This window comes from Scyliorhinus canicula, chromosome 19, assembly GCF_902713615.1.
Source record: "Scyliorhinus canicula chromosome 19, sScyCan1.1, whole genome shotgun sequence".
In the NCBI taxonomy this organism is placed as follows: Eukaryota; Metazoa; Chordata; class Chondrichthyes; order Carcharhiniformes; family Scyliorhinidae; genus Scyliorhinus; species Scyliorhinus canicula.
Genome location: NC_052164.1, coordinates 66,108,559 through 66,130,159, shown reverse-complemented (window position 1 = coordinate 66,130,159; position 21,601 = coordinate 66,108,559). Strand labels below are relative to the sequence as shown.

At 47.9% G+C, this 21,601-nt stretch overlaps 1 protein-coding gene across 1 annotated transcript in view; it reads right to left on the bottom strand.

Moving 5' to 3' along the window:
* The window catches only part of LOC119954014 (V-set and immunoglobulin domain-containing protein 10-like 2), a 136,735-nt gene that overhangs the window by 65,367 nt on the left and 49,767 nt on the right, over nucleotides 1–21,601 (bottom strand). The window contains exons 5-9 of the mRNA XM_038778791.1: nucleotides 13,269–13,544; nucleotides 10,680–10,940; nucleotides 8,818–9,075; nucleotides 7,363–7,653; nucleotides 2,888–3,226 (exon numbers count right to left, since the gene is read on the bottom strand). Of these exons, the coding sequence (XP_038634719.1) occupies nucleotides 2,888–3,226; nucleotides 7,363–7,653; nucleotides 8,818–9,075; nucleotides 10,680–10,940; nucleotides 13,269–13,544 (1,425 nt within the window). The remainder of the gene's footprint in view (nucleotides 1–2,887; nucleotides 3,227–7,362; nucleotides 7,654–8,817; nucleotides 9,076–10,679; nucleotides 10,941–13,268; nucleotides 13,545–21,601) is intronic.

The window sequence follows — 21,601 nt, the reverse complement described above, 5'->3', positions numbered from 1 at the left end:
TACCCCACCCGTTACACACTATCTGTTACACACATCCAATGTATTACATATCCCACGTGTTACACACACTCCTGTTACACATGCCTCCAATTACATACCTCTTCAGTTACATACTCCACCTATTACAAACTAACCTGTTATATAAGCCTGCCCATTATACATCCTTCCAGCTACACATCCTGCCCAGTTATACACGGTGCGCATTACACATTCGGCCCATTACACACCCTGCCCAGTACACACCCTACTTGTTACACACCTCACCCGTTACACTCCCCGCCATTTATACACCCAGACCATTACACACTTCCCAATATAAACTGCTTATTTACCTATTTCTTCAAGGTGGAGGTGAGGAGCTATTTCTTCACTTAGCAAGTGGGTAATCTTTGGAATTCTCTTCCTGAGGTATCAGTGGGGCTGGTTTAGCTCACTGGGCTAAATCGCTGGCTTTTAAAGCAGACCAAGCAGGCCAGCAGCACGGTTTGATTCCCGTACCAGCCTCCCCGGACAGGCGCTGGAATGTGGTGACTAGGGGCTTTTCACAGTAACTTCATTGAAGCCTACTCGTGACAATAAGCGATTTTCATTTCATTTTTCATTTCAGTGGAGGCTGTGTCTTTGACTATATTCAAGGCTGAGTTAGACAGATCCACAAGAGAGTCAAGGGCTATGGGGGACAGACAGGAAAGTGGAGTAAAGGCCTCAATCCAATCAGTGATGCTCAAATTGAAGCGGTTTTAGGGGCTGGTACGTACCCCAACTATTCCTGCTCCTATTTCTTACAATTTTGTTTCCTTACGTGTTGCCTTTTATACCATCACTGGAATGGTTGAGTGGCTGTTGCAGATACAGTGTGTTGCTAGCTCTGCTGTCTGACCTGATTGATCAGACATTTTTGCTCCACCAGCTGGGTGAAGCATATATTGAGGAGCTCTGTGGCTATTTCCTTCTCCTCCCAAAGGTCCTGACACTTCCTGGGATTTGGTTTCCCAAAAATATTGGGCGCACTCCAGTACTTTCCAAGGGTGACCCTTTACTCGTGCGTGACGATTGATGTTTATTGCCACTGAGCTATGCCATGATCGGATACGTCACTGAAAGCTCAAATTTATTCATATCAATATCCACATCCCACAGGAGTTACTGGAATGTGACCCGGTGCAGGAACCCTGGCTCAATTTTCTCGGTCTCTAGCCACAGGCTGCTGAAAGCGATAGTAGCTCTACTCCCACTTGTTATGACTGAGATGGCTAACACTAGATAGAGCAGAGATCTTACTGTTCAGATTGTTCAGTCCCGTAGAATAATATATCCTTTACCAAGTGACTTGAGAGGTTTGAGAAGATTTTGGCCAATGTTTTTAAATTGGTTTTAAAGGAGAAGAATATCAATGGTACGATATCAGCTCTGTTGCCCACGGCCATCATTTAACTGTCTGCTTCCCTACAAGAGCTTCTCTCAGAGCCAAGATTCTACCCTGTACTGTAACACAACTCCCTCGATAGAACCTGGGAGCCCAACGCTTTCAACTTCTGTCCCTGGACCTGTGGAGTGTATATTCAAAAAAAAAACATTTCCCTCCCCACACCCCAGCACAACACCATTCCCATCTGCGCTGCCTTGTATCATCTTGAAATGAACTTGTCAGGCTTTTTATTTACCGATTGTTACTGCAGTTACGTCACTGGACCAGGAACCCAGCATCTAGGTGCTTCGATGACATCTTGTGAGCTGAACTGAAGTCATCTGCTGATTTGGGGCATGGGAAGAGATCCATATAGGCTGCAAGATTGTGGGAAAACTGGTGTCATGCAGGGAAGCGAGCCTCCCAACCCCCTGCCTGGCTTGATCGGCCTGGTTGGCTATTAATTCCCTTTGCAGTGACACACCCAACCATCACGGAAACAAGCTCCGCAAAAGATCAAGATCCGCATGTAATGCTCTGGAGGCCCTGCAAGAAAAGATGACGGTGGATCATGTCGGATGGTTCCCTGAGCAGACCGCCAAAGTCATTTCTCAGAATACCCCATCACCAGAACTTTCCAAGAAGCACCAGGACTGAGCTTGACCAGTGGTAAGAAAGGTCCTCCCTATCAGATCTTCGTTCATGCCCTGAGTCTCACACCTATATGCACGTTGCCCTCGAGGTGGCTGGGGGGAGGGGAGGAGAGACCGTTGTGCACCTCCTTCTGGAGTGTGCCTTTACAAAGAAGGTCTGGTTTCTGTCAAGGTTCATCCTGAGCAGCTCTGTGAGTCAGACTGTGTGCTTTATGGACTGTTCCCAGGGGGACACCAAGATAAACATCAACTGTGGACGGAGGACCCTCAGCTCGGTGATCTGACCAAAACTTGCTGGTCTTCCAGTGCAACATATTGTCCTCGACCTTGCATTGCACTACTGGCACATTCCAAGGTTCAGGACTATGTGCTGAGACACCCACTAAAGCTTTGGGTAGTCGCCACTTGGTACAGCCACAGTACTGATGATATCAAAGGGTACTATGGGGATAGTGGAGGAAAATGGCTTCGAGGCAGATGATTAGCCATGATATGTTTGAATGGCAGAGCATTCGATGGGCTGAATGGCCTACTCTTAATACTATTGTATGAGGCACCTCAAAGTGGAACATGCTAAATGGAGACAAGTTGAATTTCATTGCACTTTCTCTAATTTTCAAGTCAAAATGGTTTGTAATGTACTTCAATATTTTTTTGAGTAAGGTATATCTGGGGGGGAATAAGGAGATCCACTATCTTTTTAGAGTTGGGCAGGAAATGTGTCATCCACATCTCAAAAAATATAAACCGGAAATTAATGGGAAAAAAGATGGTTGCAGCTCCTGGGAAATCACTTTAAATTGCTCCAAAAGATTTCATACTCTACCTGGAGTTTTCACTTCTGAAGGATACCCTGTTGTCTTGTGATTGACAGCCAAAATACGGAATGCATATAAGACCCTGGGGTCCATGCCCCCCAGCTTGTGACCTCTGATGGCGGGGTCGATGGAACTAGCGACAATCTGCCAGGGGATGTATGGGTCGGTGATGGTCTCCTCCAGTTTGGCTCTACCACGAAGCCTCAGCAATCGTCTTGCGGGTCTCCTCTCTATCATAAAGCCCGTTAGATCGCCGGCGCCTCGAGTCACCCATTCCAGAACCACCTCTGTTCTCTGGCGGCCATACAGCAGCTTGCTGATGGTCACGTTCGGGGGCGTTGGGTATTCTGTGAGGGATAGGGAGGAAGACACATTATTAGGGAGACAACAGAATGAGAAACAATCAAGCAGCTCCATTCTTGAAACCACTCAGTTGAAACTGGTAGGTACGAAATACAGAAAGAGAGCGAGTAACACAATAGGATATGGTAGCGGAGTGGTTCCGAATTGGACAAGTAATCCAGAGGGCCGGATTAATTCATAATTCATGAAATATGAGTTCAAACAGCACTATCACAGCTGAGGTAATTAAATTACGTTAAATAAAAACAAAATAAGGAATTAAAGAGCTAACAGCAATAATGGGTGACCATTGGATTGTCATAAATAATGCCCTTTAGCGAAGGAAATCTGCTGTTTTAACAGGGTCTGGCCTATATATGATGTCAGACTCACAACATTGCTATTGTCTCTCAACTGCCTGCACAAACCACCCAGTATGTTCAAGAAGTCAGCTCAACACCACCTTCTGGAGGGTAGTTAGGAATGGGAAACAAATGCTGGCTTAGCCAGCAACACCCACATGAATGAGTTAAAGTAAAATAGAGAGCGAGAGTGGAATATATAAAGGGTACGACACAGCCATGAACATTATTTTTGTAAGGGCAATCAAGGTTCCACGCTAAGTCGGTGGAAACAAAACTTATTTTATTTACACTTTACTATTATATACAGCTCCAGTACTTCCCGACTGGATCTTCTTTAGGCGTTGCCTTACTGACCGACTATCTTTATACAAAGCTAAGCATTGTTAACTGTCCCCTTATCGGAGGAGCTCATATCCTGCAAGATCCAGGGGGTAGTTAATCATCCCTACCCCACAAGAGCCATGCAGGTTATAACAATGATAATTAATGAATTAATCAGGGCCTCACGGTAGCATGGTGGTTAGCATCAATGCTTCACAGCTCCAGGGTCCCAGGTTCGATTCCCGGCTGGGTCACTGTCTGTGTGGAGTCTGCACGTCCTCCCTGTGTGTGCGTGGGTTTCCTCCGGGTGCTCCGGTTTCCTCCCACAGTCCAAAGATGTGCGGGTTAGGTGGATTGGCCATGCTAAATTGCCCGTAGTGTAAGATTAATGTTGGGATACGGGTTACGTGGGTTTAAGTAGGGTTTTCATGCTCGGCACAACATCGAGGGCCGAAGGGCCTGTTCTGTGCTGTACTGTTCTATGTATGGGACGTGATTTAATGGCCGTGTTGCACTTAAGCAAGAGCACGTGAGGCCTTTGAATCGCGGGAGAGGCTAAAATCGAGAACTGCGCCGGGTGCTGATCTGTTTCCGATCTAGCAGGCCTGCTCCCGTTGAAAAAATCAGGATCCCACCTGATATGATCCCACCATGGCCTTATACCAATAATCACCACTTAAGCCCAATCTCCACAGAATTAACAGGAACGACCTCCTATCTAACGGGCCCCTGTGATCTAACCCCCTCCCCAGCAAATGGTCATGGCGGACGGCGATCAGTACTCCTTTTCAAAAATGTGAAGCTGGTGGAAGGGCTGCTGTGCAACCTGAGAAGGTGAGTAGCCATCTTCACTCACAGGCAAAGAGTCCGGGGAACCGAGGTTGCTGCCCTGATGCTCGGGGTGGGGGATAGCCACCGGGGGCCAGTCTCAGTTGGGGTGGGCTGCCATCGGGGAAGGGTGGTGTTGCGGAGCAGGTGGGTGGCTGCCCAGGGATGGAGATGGGTGTCTCTTCTCCCACGCGTCCACCGTACCAACCCCTGGACAGTGTGGCCCCATTCCGGCGGGAATCCAAGCCCCAGCCTGCCTGCCTCACTAACCACCCATAACTCCCACTGATCGCAGAGGCCTCTAACTGTGCAGCTGAAGGCTATTGCTAATTGGAAATTGGCAATCGTGGTTAAGTGAGCACTTCACACATCCCAAGTGGATCCCCATGTGTAGGAGTGCCAAATAGCAGTGGGAGTCTAGCATCCCAATCAGGCCGTGATGCCTGACACTGTGCCTGAACACTGCGGGAGGCAACACCTAGGATGCAGCGACCAACACTCAGGGGCTGGGTCTCAGCACCAGGGACATATCAGCGACCAGAGGGTGGGTGTGTGCACTGGGGAGGGGACCAGAGTCCAATCCACATATTGTTACATGCAGGTGGCTGAGGTACAGGATGTGGGGGTCCGGTGAACAGGGGCCCCCGTTGCGACCAGGGGTGCGTGGGCCAGTCGTGTCGGATGGGAGGGGGGGTGGTGGGGGAGTAATGGGGGTACTGGAGGCCTCCGGTTGGAAGATACCGCTGGTTGTCAGTCTCAAACCCTCACCAACTCCTTACAGATATTTCACAGGATGGATGATATCTTGGACACCGCCAGACTCTGGAGGAGGCAGCGGCAGGAGTGTCGACAGAGTCTTGAGGCAGTGGCCCATGAGCGGGGACTTGTGCTGCATCTCACAAGCTACAGCCAATATGTGCATCTCTGAAGTCATGGATGCCCTGTTTGCCCGGTCAGAAAACTACATAAACTTTGACATGGACCAGGCCCAACAAGATGCTCGGGCGACAGGATCCTCTGTCACAGATGGAATGACACAGGTCCAGGGGATACTAGATAGCATGCATGTCACCTTGCGCACACTGGGCCATCTGGGAGTTCCCTCCATCAACAGGAAGAGGTTCCACTCCCTGAACATCCAGCTCATGTGCGACCACCACTTGAAGATCATGTACATGTGTGCACGCTTTCCAGGGAGCTACATCCTGGGGCGGTCAAACACCCCGGCATATTTGAGGACCATCCCGTGGTGACCAGTTTGCTCTTGGGGGATAAGTACTGCTGAGGACCTGGCTAATGAAATGGCCGGCGACCGATGCAGAGACCTGATACAACGAGGCCCATATGGCCACCCGGTCTGTCATTGAGCGGTGCACTTGACTGAAAATACGGTTCGATGCCTCGACCGCTCTGGTAGTGCACTGGAAGTACACTTTGTGATGGTCTGCTGTGGTGGAGGGAGAGGAATATGTGGCCACCAAGGAGGGCGAGGCGCCGTACCAGAAGGGGCTGGGGGACAAGCCCGACGAGCGCCCGCAGGACCAGCCGGAGCATGGGGAACAGATGGGAGCGGCAAGGTTCTGGCAAGCCCGGAGGGCCAGGGAAACCCTCATCCTCACCCGCTTCACATAGGATACCCCTCCCCAGATGCTCTTCCCACCCTTTCCCCCGCAATACCCTCCCCTTTACCCCCTACACCCCTTACCCCCTACCACCTCCTCACACACCGCCCCCCCCCCCCCCCCCCCCGCCCCTCAAGTACACTCTCAGTGATCCTCAACATTCTTGGCCTTCCATCCTCTTCCGCTGCGGCCAGGTGTGTCCCCAGGATGCACATCAGAGGTAGAGTCTTCATTGCCCCTGGCACGCATCCTCTGGGGGCTCTGGGGCTGGTGGGCCCCGGCGCACTTGCAGGTGTCACATGTCCTGCCGTGCAGCACAGTTCCAGGTGCTGACTGCAAGACGCGCTGTTGTCAGGGGGATGGAATTCGGTGGAGATGGTGGCCACCATCGCCACTACATAGGATAGCTCCGGGTTGACAACCAGCGCTCCCTCCTCCAGCGAGGAAATTTAAAGGAAGATCTAAGAGTTTCTTAGCTAAATACAAATGTCAAAGAGCATCAATCTCAGATAAACTAGGTGATGGATAGGTGCTAAATGTCACAGTGTGTGGTACATGTCATGCTGTGTTAGCATGTGTCACAGTGTGTGTGGTATGTGCTATAGTGTGCGCAATGGTATGTGTGCTATACCTGCACAAGTGTACAGAAAATTATATGTAAACGTCACCACAGTCTCAGGGGGAGCTGACTGGTGGTGATTTAACCTGAGGGTCACCAATTTTCAGGTGAGGGGCAAGGTTGAGAAGGCGGAGTCTTCATGATTAACTGCAGCAGGTATGGGAATTTAACACGGGGGTTGCTCTGCATCACGAACCCACCGTCCAACCCACTGTGCTAGAAATATATAAATATAGGCACACACACTTACACACATATACACACAAACACACCTAAAGTCTCACACTGACACATCCGGACAAACACACAAGGAAGGGATGACCAAAGAGCTGTATATGCAAACACAAGTTCCCATTGGTTCAATCACTATTGAGAGGTTCCCTCACTATTCACGTGGAGCTGGATGCTGAGGGTGGAACTCCCCACTACATTGCTTGCTGTGCACCAATAATTTCCGCTGTCGCGGTCTCCATCTGTTTCCCGAATGGTGAGGTTTGACCAGAAGGCTTCCTGGTGCAGTAGGTACTTTCTGGGCATGAGCCAGACGCTTTCATTTCTATTATTGTGCCAGACAATCTCCGAGGAAGGATAAGCAGCCTTCAAGATGCAGGTCAGGTGGATATCACTCCCTTCAAACACTGTCAAGGCCTTTCTCGGTGTGAGCAGATCAGGCGCCTCTGAAACCCAAATAAAAACAGCGGTTTGTAACTTTCACATAACACTTTTACATAACTTCATAGAATCTAACAATATCTCGTTTCTAGGCCGTTCATCGCGCTGAATAGTGTGAATTCTGTCATTCTTTTTATAATATTGACAACCTCAAATAGGCAGCCTCAAAATCTCTTTTGTTTTGAACAGCAAGAAAGGTCAATCAATGTCAGCTTTCCAGAGATCAAGGGCACCCTGATCTCCAGTACCCCCCCCCCCCCCCCACAAGGACACTGAGACCCCTCCCCCCCACCCACACGGGCAACTCCCTTAACCCCCACATGAGAACCCCCCATATAAATACGGGAACTCCTGCCAAACAACACGGGAACCGCCCCCCTCCATGCACTCGAGACCCCCCTGCCCCCATAGTGCTCTCCCAGAGGGGGCTACCCGTCACTGTCCCTTGGTACTGCCCCTGGCACTGTCGTACAGCAGTGCCAGAGGCAGTGCCAAGGGGCGGTGCCAAAGGGGTGTCAGGGCATGCTCCTCTCCCCCGTGTGGGCTGACATTACCTGTGCGCCCCCGGCATGGTCTCTTCACCAGGCCTATTGCGTAACTTGCAGGTGTGACATTGGCAAAGGGGGAGTTTCCAATCTGGGGGTATATTACAGTGGGAAGCCCTATAATGACATGTTAATACATTGAAATGAGGTTCCCAACCTTGGGCAAGAACCACATTACATCAATGGCAGGTGACGGGGACAATCACGCTGCAAGATCTCGCCAGCAAAAATTGGCCTGTCACGGAATTTCACATCCGTAGGAAACATAGGCACAAAGGTCCAGCTGGTAACCCTCTCCACAGATGCTGTCTGGCCTGTTGTGTATTTCCAGCATGTTCAGTCTTTATTTCAGATTTCTGACCGCTGGAGTATTTTGCTTTTGTGCCAACCTCCTTAATCTTTCCTCATATTTTAGATCCCTGACACCCGACACCCAGAACCGTTTTGGCTGCGTGTCTCAGTGCCAGTGCAAAGATATAGATATCTTTAACTAAACTTAAGAATTAAACAAGATGATAGTCAAAGCACAACTACTCTCCAATATGATTATAGAAGTGTTGAGGTCAAGATGGAAGGCTCAAGATTAAAATTTTAAAATAAAAATTCTTCTCAGAGACTCAGTACCTAGTTTTATGCTGCATGCCTTGCTCCTGGTCAAAGGATGCGTGGCTTGACAGATAAATTCTTTGCCACTGTGTGTTGGACTAGACTTTAGCACCTGATTGTTGATGGACCGTTCGGCTTTACCCAGGAAAAAGCCTCTCCAGTTCTTCCACTGCACTGAAGCCTGAGGTAGGCCTCCTTCCCAACTACATGACAGCATGGTGTATTCCAAAGTTTTCACAGCAGCAGCTGAGCATTTGGGTTTCCCTCCAGGCAGCACTGAAAGCATAAAAGAACTTTAAGACAAAATTGGCAACAGAAAAATCACTAGGATGAATGAGAGACTGAGAAAGTAAGATCGAGTGGATCCAAAAATGATCATAAACCCCAAGTCCAGTTTGTCATGATCCAAATCCCAAAATAGGATTTCCTTTATAATCCCTTCCCCATTTTATTGGGGTGGGGATAGTTTATGTCTGAATTGTAGATGGGATTTTCCGGCCCTTCCCATTGGCAGGATGGTCCGCAGGGGGAGCGGAAACTCCCGGTAGTGAGTACAAGAGACATTCTAAATTCCTAATGATGATCTTGCCTTGTTGTTCACACGAGCAAAGGGGAGCCGGTTAGTTGGATTGATGGCTGGCTTGTGATGAGGGGAGGCACCAACAGCGCAGGTTCAATTCCTGTGTCGGCTGAGGTTATTCATGAAGGCCTTGCCTTCGCAACCTTGCCCTCACATGAGATGTGGTGACTCTCCGGTTAAGTCACCATCAGTCAGCTCTGAAAAAAAGGGGAGATCAGCCTATGGTCCTCGGGGACTGAGGCAACATTTACGCTTTACCCCAGTAAAAGATGTCGACAACAACTACACATCATCTCCATTGATCATTTTGTCCGTTACATAGAACATAGAACATAGAACAGTACAGCACAGAACAGGCCCGTCGGCCCTCGATGTTGTGCCGAGCAATGATCACCCTACTCAAACCCACGTATCCACCCTATACCCGTAACCCAACAACCCTCCCCCCTTAACCTTACTTTTTTTAGGACACTACGGGCAATTTAGCATGGCCAATCCACCTAACCCGCACATCTTTGGACTGTGGGAGGAAACCGGAGCACCCGGAGGAAACCCACGCACACACGGGGAGGACGTGCAGACTCCACACAGACAGTGACCCAGCCGGGAATCGAACCTGGGACCCTGGAGCTGTGAAGCATTTATGCTAACCACCATGCTACCGTGCTCCCCGTTACAAGTTGGGATTTTCTGATAAAATGGTTGCTTCAGAATTGATACCAAAACATCGTAAGAAAGAAAAAGCCTAAACTTCTTTTTATTTTCATTCATTCCATCATTGAGCCAGGCTTTCCTGAAAAATGTCAGCGTGTTCTTAATGTGTAAATTATCCAGGTAGCTCAGGGTATTAATCCATCACCAAACTATCTGATTGATTTACACTGTTCCACCATTTGATTCACATAAACAGCATCCCATCCTACAACATGCCATGTTCATCTCCATGTTGGAGATTTCAGAGTATGAGTGGTTGCTTTTGGGGGCTAATGATATCGTTGATAATATTGGTGTAGGCCAGGCAATCTCAGTACCATTAGTGAGAACGGGCAATATGCCTGCTAAGAACAACAAGATGCTGAGTAAGTGAAAATCAGTTTGGGCTCCCAGTTTTCAACAATGAGCAGTGGCTTCAACTGACAAGCACATCGACTGAGGTCAGGGTCAACCTCAACCGGCCACTTTCAACAGCAAATAGTCACCACATTCCAGAGAAGGGGAAGAGAACTGAAGATGGACCAGGGGGAAAAGGGCAAGTAACTTATTCTACCTGGGCCAACATCTGTTCATTAGTTATACTCACATGCAGTGGTTCTGCAGGACCAGTCTGCCCTCAGAGCTGGGTGGGAGGCTCGGCAGGAATAGGTACTGTTATTTGAGGTCTCCCGTCCCATCTTTATTCTTGAAATGCTGGATTGTCCCTCGGCGTCAATGCCACCTCTTGCTGTATTAACCCACTGGAGAGTCGCTGGCGGGTCCCCACCTTCCCAAGAGCACCACAGAGCTATGTCTCGATTATCATTAACAGATAGCACAGTGCAGATGGGCCTTCCAGCAGGCAGATCTATACATGGCATGAAGGACTACACGGGTTAGTCACTCAGTACATGAGGAAACATGATGAATAAAACCAAACGTGGGTCCTACCTTCACACTTTCAGCCGCCTCTTCCCATTTACAATTAGCCAGTGGACAACCTGTTTCCAACAAAGTGGATATGAAGCAATATCTGGTGAACGTGAACAGGGCGAAGCGAGGGCCGTAGGGATTGGAGCACGAGGTAATTGCTGTTACTGAGAGATTTTTGCAGGCTAACCCAGAGGTGATGATTTACAAGCACCCGCTAATCTGCAAACTTTCCTTACATGCAGCAATTAAACTCTGATTGACCTCAGGCATCTGTTTAGTTAGATCCAGTGATGCATAAAGGGGTGGGTTTGAAAACAGATTTAAAACATTAATTGTGATTTACATTCTACAATGCCTCCTCCATTGTGAAACTGCTGAGCTTATGACTTGCCAAGTGCAATGCCAAAGAAGATGAACGGGTAGATTTTGACACTTAACAGTGAGTGAGGCGAGTCGGTATTTTAGAGGTGAATCTATGACTTTCAAGGAAAATGTTGATTTCAGTTTCAAGGCATGGTTGAAGAGGTTTTCTGCAGTAATGAATTGGGGGAAATGGGGAGAAGCAATGCTTTTGAATAATATAGCAAAGAAAAGCCCCGGACAAGAAATGCTATTGAAACTCATCCCTAGTCTCCTTCTAATAACGTCCAGATCATTCCTAAGGACACACGATTGTGCCTCCAATACCACGCTAGGCTGCTTATCCAGAACATTTAATACTCAATAAGGTAATTCTTCCTAATATCCTCTCAATGTTCAAGGTTAGGAAGAATGAGGATGCATACTCTGCTATTCCTTTATCTCACTGGGACCAGTGACCTGTTCCTGCAACATCTGAAGCTGAGTCATTTCTTGGGGGGAAAAAAATTACCCAGGAGTCCAGCTGTCCAAACCATCGAGGGAGGTCAATAAGGGGTCAAAGGTAAGTCTGCAAAGCTTTAATTCCACAAAAGCAACATGAGGGAGTGATTCTAGATACCACCAGGTGTTGCAGTTGTTATGGAATTTAGAATTCAAAGATTTATTCATTTGAATGAACTAAGACAGTCTTCAAATGTCTCAAATGTATAGTTTCTGGAAATGTGGATAGAAAGACCCAAATCAGACTCTTCGACCAGGATTTTCTAATCTTACCAGGGGGCGCGCGTCGTCACAGGGAGCGCAATGCCGACCAATGCCAGAACTGGAAATTCACATCCATTGACATGGAGCTGTACATTTTCGGGAGAAAGTTAAGACAACCATATAGACCTCTCTTGTTACCTTACATCCGACTTCCTGGTCGTCGCCAACTCTCCAGGATTGGCCTGGAGCCTCCAGGAATTGAAAATCAATCCCCAGGACACTCCTGCGTGTGACCCTGGAGAAAAATCATCGGGGCATTGAAAATAAGATTGGTCTGTTTTCTCTTTATCTTTACCAGATATAAAAATATTGAAAATGGGCAGGCGGGTGGGGGGATGGTGTGGGGGGGGGGGGGGGGGGGGGGGAGGCTGTTTGACTGAGAGCCAACCAAAATCCAATTAGGAAATTAGTCTTTTTGCTCTCCGAATGGCGTAGGTAGACCGCGTGTCACAAGGACAGATGTGTTGGCTGATTAATAGCTGAAGCATGAGGTAAAATTATGCAATGACAGCGCGAGGAATACATTTAATCACAGTTGGCAACCCTGCATCCTGGGCAATCCCTCTTCCGTGCAATTCTTAATGTGGCTGACTTTAGCCAGGGTAATGGCAGACGGTGGCAATGGTTAGAGTCACCCATTCACCCTGTGCATTTTAGTTCAGCTCCTATCAACCATACATTTCAAGAACAGTATTGTATCACTTCATGCTGGGGAATGGTCTTATATTTGAGTTTGGCTGACAGACTGTAATACAAAAAAAGTCACAATTTATCGGTAAAACACTGCAAAAGTTACTTCCAGTCGAAAGCTGACATTGCCCTGGATTGTTCTTAGAATGCAGATTGTTCTTGTTATAGAAGACGATCGCAATTGTGCTAACTGCTTCCATCATTTTCTAGTTGCATTATGAATTAGTGTAAGACTTTACAACAACATTACCGAGAGCACCTTAAAAAAAAATGTTTATTAATCTCACTTTACATACGTTTGAAAAATGTGCAGGTCGTCTACAATCTGTGACTTTGTCAAGAAATCTGGAGTTTATGACAAAAAAAAAATCCAAAGCAGAAAAGCAGTTGAGGATAACAAAAAAAAGATTTCTCGAAGCCAAACGATTTGAGAATTAAATCTACTCACAGTAGACAGTGAGTACGATGGTGGCCTTAGTCCTGGCGTTGAGAATTGTGTTGTGAGCGAGGCACATGTAGGTTCCCGTCTGACTTCGGGAAATTCGCTCAATGACAAACTGCTGCCCCGCGTAGATCTGAGAGTTATTGTGGAACCAGATGTACTGGCTGGGGGGGTTGGAAGAAGCTGAACAGATCATGAAGACAGTGTCCTGCTCAATGGCGGAGTAGCCGACCGAGTTGAGAGCGTAAGGAGTGACATTGATGTTTGGCTGATCAGGACCATCTGGGGAAAAAAAAATGTGAGCCAATTTCACTTTGGAGACCGTCTCTTGCTAAATGCCACAATTGCACAATTGTCCGATACTTTCCATTGAGGGAACGGAACAGTGGTTCAGCAGGCTAATTCCTGGGATGGAGGGACTATGAGAAATGTTTAAATAGACTGGGCCTTTACCATCAGAAGTTAGCGGAATGAGGATGGGCCAGAATTCTCCAGTCGGTGGGATTCTCCTTTCCTGCCGACAGCTCACCCCACTCTAGCGGGTTTCACGCCGGCGTGGGGTGGTTTCAATGGAAAATCCCATTGGCAAGCGGCGGCGGAAGGATAGGATCCCACCCCCAGCGAATGGCGAGCCGCCGGGAATCTCGCAGCTGGTGGCACGCAGGGCATTGGTTTGAATGGCATCTCCGACCGGACTGCACTCCCTCAGTACTGCACTGGAGTGTCAGATTAAATTTTGTGCACAAGTTTCTTTGAGTGGGATCTCTTGGCACAGAGGTAAGAGAGTTACTCATTATGCCACAGCTGACACCTACAGGTACATAGAAATTATAGAATCCCTACAGTGCAGAGGGAGACCATTCTGTCCATCGGATGTGCACTGACCCTCCGAAATAGCACTCCACCTAGGCCCACTCCCCCGCACTCCATAATCTTTGGAAACTAAGGGGCAATTTACCATGACCAATCCACCTAGTCTGCACATTTTTGGACTGTGGGAGGAAACCGGAGCACCCAGGGGTAATCCACGCAAAAACTGCAAGAAAGTGGTAACTCCACACAGACAGTCACCCAAGTTGGAATTGAACCCAGGTCCTGGGTGCTGTGAGGCAGCAGTGCTAACGACTGTGCCACCGTGCTGTCCTTCTTGACCAATTGTCATGTGAGAGTACCTTCAAGAAATGGATATTTATAAATGGGTGCGTATATAAATATCTGTAGTGAGAGTACCTTTAAGAAATGGGTGTTCATTACTGCAGTGATGTCAGAGTGGGTGGATCTGGGCTGTCTGTCAGCTTTTTACTTTTGTTTTAGGCTGTTTGCTGCAGGGTGCGTTTTAGTTTTGTTTTCAGAGTAGGATAGCTGCAGTCACAGCCAGAAGGTGTATTAGAGTCTCTGTCTGTAATTTAAAGACTGCAAATCGATCCTGGTGATTTAGAATTAATAACAGTAGGGACTTTAACCTGATGTGCTTCTGGTAAAAGGTGTTTTAAGTCTTATGGGTGTTAAAAGGAAAGCTTAAAGGATTACTTAGTGTTGTATTCTTTGGGGATTGTATTTGAATTAATGGTTGCTAAGATGTTCACTGTATGTTTTAAAAAGGTTAACTTGAGTTCATAGAATAAACATTGTTTTGCTTTAAAAAATACTTTTCCATTTCTGCTGCACCGCACCTGTAGAGTGGGCCGTGTGCTCCCCATACCACAATCTATTAAAAGTTGTGGGTCAGGTGAACTCCATGATACGCTTTGGGGTTTTCTAAACCTTGGCCCATAACTAATTGGGGGCTCATCCGGGATAAAAGTCTATCTATTGGATTGGCTTAGTGAACTTAAAGACAGTGAGGGGTGGAGCATATTGTCGGTGCTTTTCAGATGTGGTATTTTGGTTTAAGTAGGGAATGTGTTGTGGACAATGGCTCTTTCAGAGGCTCTGAAGTTTTTGTGGGTGGAGACGGTCACACGCAGTACCTTACGGACAGAGACTAAAAGCGGACGTTAGATTTGGCAAAAACATTGCAGTTAACCTTACCTGACAAAATACAAAAATATGAGGTCATTATGGTGGTGGCTAAACACTTAAAATTGCCCGAGATACAGTTTGACTGATTGGAAATGGCAAAAATTCAGTTACAAATTAAACAAATGGAGCATGAGAAAGAAATAAAGCAGCTTGAATATGAAAGAGAGAGAGAGAGGAAAAAGAGAGAGAAGAAAGAATAGCCCTAGCAGAACAAAAAGAAAGAGAAAGGGAGATACAGATCATGGAAAAAGATAAAGAGAGAGAGTTTGAACTTCAGAAAATGGCCATGAAACATGACAGTCAGATAAAATTGGCAGACATAAAGGGAAAGGTACAGTTGGATGATAGCGATGAGGATAGTGAGAAAGAGCGTCAAAGCCGAAGGCTTGGTGGGGATCTATATAACTATGTCCAAGCATTGCCAAGGTTTGACGAGAAGGAGGTAGAAGCCTTTTTCATTTCATTTGAGAAGGTAGCGAAACAAATGAAATGGCCACAGGACATGTGGGTATTACTGATTCAAACAAAGCCGATAGGTAGGGCAAGTGCAGTGTTTGCATCACGACCGGAGGAGGTATCTGGGTTCTATGAGGAGGTGAAAAAATCTATCTTAGGTGCATATGAACTAGTGCCTGAAGCTTACAGACAAAGGTTTAGAAATTTAAGAAAATAATTTGGTCAAACGTACATGGAGTTTGAAAGGCTCAAACAGAGTAAATTTGATAGGTGGATGAGGGTTTTGAAAATAGACCAAATGTATGAAGCTCTCAGAGAAATTATGGTTTTGGAGGAGTTTAAAAATTCAATTCCTGATGTAGTGAGAACTCATGTGGAAGAGCAGAGGGTTAAAACTGTGAGGTTAGCAGCAGAAATGGCAGATGATTATGAATGAGTTCATAAATCAAAGCTTGGGGTCCGACTTCAGTTTCAGCCTGAGGGATAGAAACTGAGGACATGAGAAATACTCAAGTGGTAAAGGTAAAGGGGATCTGATGGGAGATAATAAGGGAAGCGTACTCAGATTAAAAAAGAAATCCAGGCGGGTGGAAAAGAAATGAAAAGTTTCAAATGTTTTCACTGTAATAAACTAGGCCATGTAAAGTCACAGTGTTGGTGCTTGAAGAAAAGCACTGGGAAGGCTGGTGTGGTAAAACAGGATAAGACAGTGGGGTTTGTTGAAGTGGTAAAGGAAAGACCAAGTACTGTCTGTGCGGAGTCTGCACGTCCTCCCCGTGTGTGCGTGGGTTTCCTCCGGGTACTCCGGTTTCCTCCCACAGTCCAAAGATGTGTGGGTTAGGTGGATTGGCCATGCTAAATTGCCCGTAGTGTCCTAATAAGTAAGGTTAAGGCGGGGGGGGTTGTTGGGTTACGGGTATAGGGTGGATACGTAGGTTTGAGTAGGGTGATAGTTGCTCGGCACAACATCGAGGGCCGAAGGGCCTGTTCTGTGCTGTACTGTTCTATGTTCTATGTTCTATAAGCGAAGGAGGTGCAAAAGATTGTACAGCCTGATAAAGAGGTGATTGATAGGGAGGTGCCAGATCTCTTTCAAGAATCTACTTGGGTGGGTAAAGTTTACTCATGTGTATCAAGAGGAGTAGGTGATGTACGTCCACTCAGCATCTCACCGCCACCGGGAGTCCATTTGAGGCCTTCTACTAGGGACTGTACACCTCTGAACCCCGCAAAGGGGACTCAGAGATGAAACAGTTCCTTGGTGGACTGGACATGCCAATCATGCCGGAAGATGGGAGGAGGGGGCTGGAAGCACCACTCGAACTTGGAGAAGTCATGGACAGCATTAACTACATGCAGGCGGGGAAGGTGCCGGGGCCGGACGGATTCCCGGTGGATTTCTACAAAACATTAGCGGCAGCACACTAGCGGGAGATGTTTGCAGATTCCCTAGCAAGGGGTACCCTGCCTCCAACGCTTGCACAAGCCACAATTATGCTGATACCCAAGAAAGGCAAAGACCTGACCGAATGTGCATCCGGCAGACCCATCTCGCTGCTCAATGTAGACGCGAAGATACTGGCAAAAGTTCTGGCCAGGCAACTGGAGAAATGCGTACCTCATAGAGGCACTGGAGCAGTTTGGCTGGAAATAGGGTTCACCTCCTGGGTGAAACTCCTGTACAACGCCCCCATGGCGAGCTTACGGACCAAACCCACCAGCTCTAAATACTTCCAGCTGCACACGGGCACAAGGCAGGGAGGCCTGCTGTGCCCACTTCTATTCGCCCTGCAATTGAGCTGCTGCCGATTGCCCTCAGAACAGTGAAAAATTGGAAGGGGATCCATAGAGGGGACAGAGTTTCACTCCATGCAGATGACCTGTTCCTCTACGTCTCGGTCCCGCAAAGCAGCATGGAAGGGACCATGAAGTTCCTGAAAGAGTTTGGGGCTTTCTTGGGCTACAACCTCAACCTGAGCAAGAGTGAAATCTTCCCAGTGAACATGAAAGGGAGAGGGACAGATCTGGAGGGACTGTCATGCATGCCCAAAGCAAATCCTACCACCTGGGAATACAAATTGCCCACAACTGGATGCGGATCCACAAATGGAACTTGATTCGTCTGACGGAGGAAGTCAAAAAGGACTTGCAGACGTGGGGTGCACTCCCATTCTCCCTGGCGTCAAGGGTGCAGGCGATCAAGACGTACTACCCAGGTTCCTCTTCCTGTTCAAATCCATACCGATCTACTTCCCAAGGCCTTCTACATAGTTGAAAAATTGATCATGGCGTTTGTGTGAGGGGTTGGTGGGGGGGAGAGAATCCAAGGATCCCCAAAGTAAAAAAAAGAATGGGAGGCGTGGCCCTCCCAAACCTACAATATTATCACTGGGCGGCCACAGCAGAGAGAGAGTGAGGGGATGGATGAAGAAACCTGAAGCAGAATGGGTTCCTGCATGGGGATGGCCTTCTAAACCTTTGCCACAACAGCATTCCCATCCCCGCCAGGCAAACACTCATCAAGCCCAGTGGTAGTAGCCATCTCTGCTCCTGGAGCCAACTGAGAAGCACTTTAGTCTGACCAAAATGTCCCCCATGGCCCCCATCTGCAGCAACCACAGTTTTTCACCAGCCACGATGGATGCCACCTTTAAGAGGTGGAGGCATGACGGAGGGACACTGACAGTTCGGGACTTATACACAGGTGACAGAGTAGTAACGTTCGAGGAACTGATCGAAAGGTTGCAACTGCCCAAAGGGAATGAACTGCGACATTTACAAATCAAAACTTCCTCCACAAGGAGACAACATCATTCCCATTGACACACGAGACACTCAATGATTGAGAAACTGTTGATGCGGGCGGCTTAGGTGGGGGGGATCTGCGGGGACCTGTATGGACGGCTGTTCAAGGAGCTCCCCGCTGGATGATACATGGCAAAAATGGGAGGAAGAATTGAGACAGAAATAGAGTGGGGACTCTGGAGCGAAGCACTGAACAGGGCCAACTCCACCTCCACATGGGCAAGGCCTAATGCAACTGAAAGTGATGCACAGAGCACACTTCACTGGAACCCAAATAAGCAGGTTCTTCTCGGAGGTGGAGGACAAATGTGAACAGTGTCAGGGAGGCGCGGCCACCACACACACATGCTCTGGTCATGCCCCAAGCTTGATGGGTTCTGGACAGCCTTCCTTGAAGCAATGTCCAAAGTTGTGGGGATGAGGGTGGAGCCAAGCCTGAAACTGACAGTCTTCGGGATATCAGACCAGCCAGAACTATTCATGGAGAGAAGACCTACGCTGTTGCCTTGGCCTCCCTATTCACCCGCTGAAGAATCCTGCTAGAATGACGATCAGCAGCACCACCCAAAACTGCAGTCTGCCTGTTCAACCTGTTGGAATGTCTTCGGCTGGAGAAAATCAAATCCACAGACCGTGGAAGCCATTCACCAACTTGTTCAAAGATCTTTTTGAAGCCAACAGGCAGTAGGGCGTGGGGGGGGAGGGGATGAGTTGTCTCCGCAGGGGGGGTTACAAAAACGCCAAAGAAAAAGGGAGCGAGAAGAAGACTTGGGGGGAGGGGGAAAGGGAGGGGGGATGGGAGGACAGAAACGGTCGAGGCAAACATTAGGGCCCGAGAGCAAGGCCACAAAGGGAGGACCTGAGAGCAGGGTCTAAAGGTCCCATGGATGAACAGGGGCAAACACACACCTAACAAACCCTGTATGGATGAGGGGACACATGGAGACGTGTAAATAAAACCGGCGGACGGTCCGAGCCGGTGTACATACACAAGAGGGCCTGGAATAAGGGCAACGTTATCTGGGTACTTTGCATGTACTGTTTCCTTCTTCTTTTTGTTGGATTGTACTGCCGCATGTAAAAAAACTAAGACCCTTAAAATATTTCATATCAATTGTAAAACCAATGAAGTATTTAAACAGTTGGGGGACTGAGATAGGATGGGGGGTTAGTTTATCCTGTTCTGGGTGGAGGGGCATGGAGGGGATATTCCTGTTGTTATGTGTTACTGTTTTTCTTTGGAAACTTTGCATAAAAATCGTTAAAATTTCAATTAAAATATTTTTAAAACTCGATCAAGTTAGTGAGACATTACCTCCACCTCACAAAACCATGCTGCCTCTCGCTAATAAGTCCAATCCTGTCCTGAAGAATCTTCTCGACTGGATTGGATTTGTTTATTGTCACGTGTACCGAGGTACAGTGAGCAGCTCAACAGATCATTAAGTACATGGGAAGAAAAGGGAATAAAAGAAAATACATAGTAGGGCAACACAAGGTAGACAATGTAACTACATAAGCATTGGATAAAACATACAGGTGTAGTGTAAATGAGGTCCGTCCATAAGAGGGTCATTTAGGGGTCTGTTAACAGTTGGGAAGAAGTTGTTTTTGAATCTGTTTGTGCGTGTTCTCAGACTTCTGTATTTCCTGCCCAATGGAAGCAGTTGGAAGAGTGAGTAAGCCGGGTGGGAGGGGTCTTTGATTATGCAGCCTGCTTTCCCCAGGCAGCAAGAGGTGTAAATGGAGTCAATGGATGGGAGGCAGGTTCGTGTGATGGACTGGGCGGTGTTCACAACTCTCTGAATGCCAAATTTCCTTAGTTTCCTGAGGAATATAGGCGCTGTTGTGCTTTCTTGGTGATAGTGTCAACGTGGGTGGACCAGGACAGATTTTTGGGCATCTTGGGCTTCTCCAATATTTTCCCTACCATTGATATAAGGCTCATCAACCTGTAGTTTCCTGGATTATCCTTGCTACCCTTGTTGAACGGAGCAACAGCATTGCCTATTCACCGGTCCTCTGAGGCCTCACCTGCGGCCAATGAGGATACAAAGAGTTCTGTCAGGGTCCCGGCGGTTTCCTTCCTTGCCTCCCTCAGTGTTCTGGGGTAGATCTTATCGGGCCCTGGGGACTTGTCTACCTTAATGTTTTTCAAGATGCCCAACACTGTGATGATATGCATAAGCTATTTTTAAAAATTTGACTTAGATTTCTGCAGAATGTTTGAGGTGAGGGACGCCGTCAGTGTCTCTGCTAATTTCACCTGTGGGAAGTGCACCCATCTCCAGCTCCTCAGAAACCGCGTTAGGGAACTGGAGCTGGAGCTGGATGAACTTCGGATCATTCGGGAGGCAGAGGTGGTCATAGATAGAAGCTTCAGGGACGTATTTATTCCGAAGAATGAATATAGATGGGTGACGGTGAGAGGGGCTAGGAGGAAGCAGTCAGTGCAGGGATCCTCTGTGGTCGTTCCCCTCAGTAACAAGTATACCGCTTTGGATACTGTTGAGGGGACAACCTACCAGGGGTAAGCCACGGTGAATGGATCTCCAGAACTGAGTCCGTCCCTGTGGCTCAGAAGGGAAGGAGGGAGCGCAGGAGAGCAATAGTTATTGGGGACACGATAGAGGGACAGATAGACAGTTCTGTGGCAACGGAAGAGACTCACAGATGGTATGTTGCCTCTCGGATGCCAGGGTCTGTGCCGTCTCGGACCGTGTTTTCAGAATCTTTAAGGGGGAACAGTCACTAGTCGTGGTACACATCGGTATCAACGACACAGGTAAGAGAAGAGACGGGGATATAAAACAGGAATTTAGGGAGCTAGGGTGGAAGCTGAGAGCCAGGACAAACCATGTTGTCATCTCTAGTTTGTTGCCAGTGCCACGTGCTAGCGAGGTGAGGAACAGGGAGAGAGTGCAGATAAACACGTGGTTGCAGGGATGGTGTAGGAGGGAGGGTTTCAGTTACGTGCATAATTGGAGCACATTCTGGGGAAGGTGGGACCTGTACAGACAGGACGGTTTGCACCTGAACCAGAGAGGCACCAATAT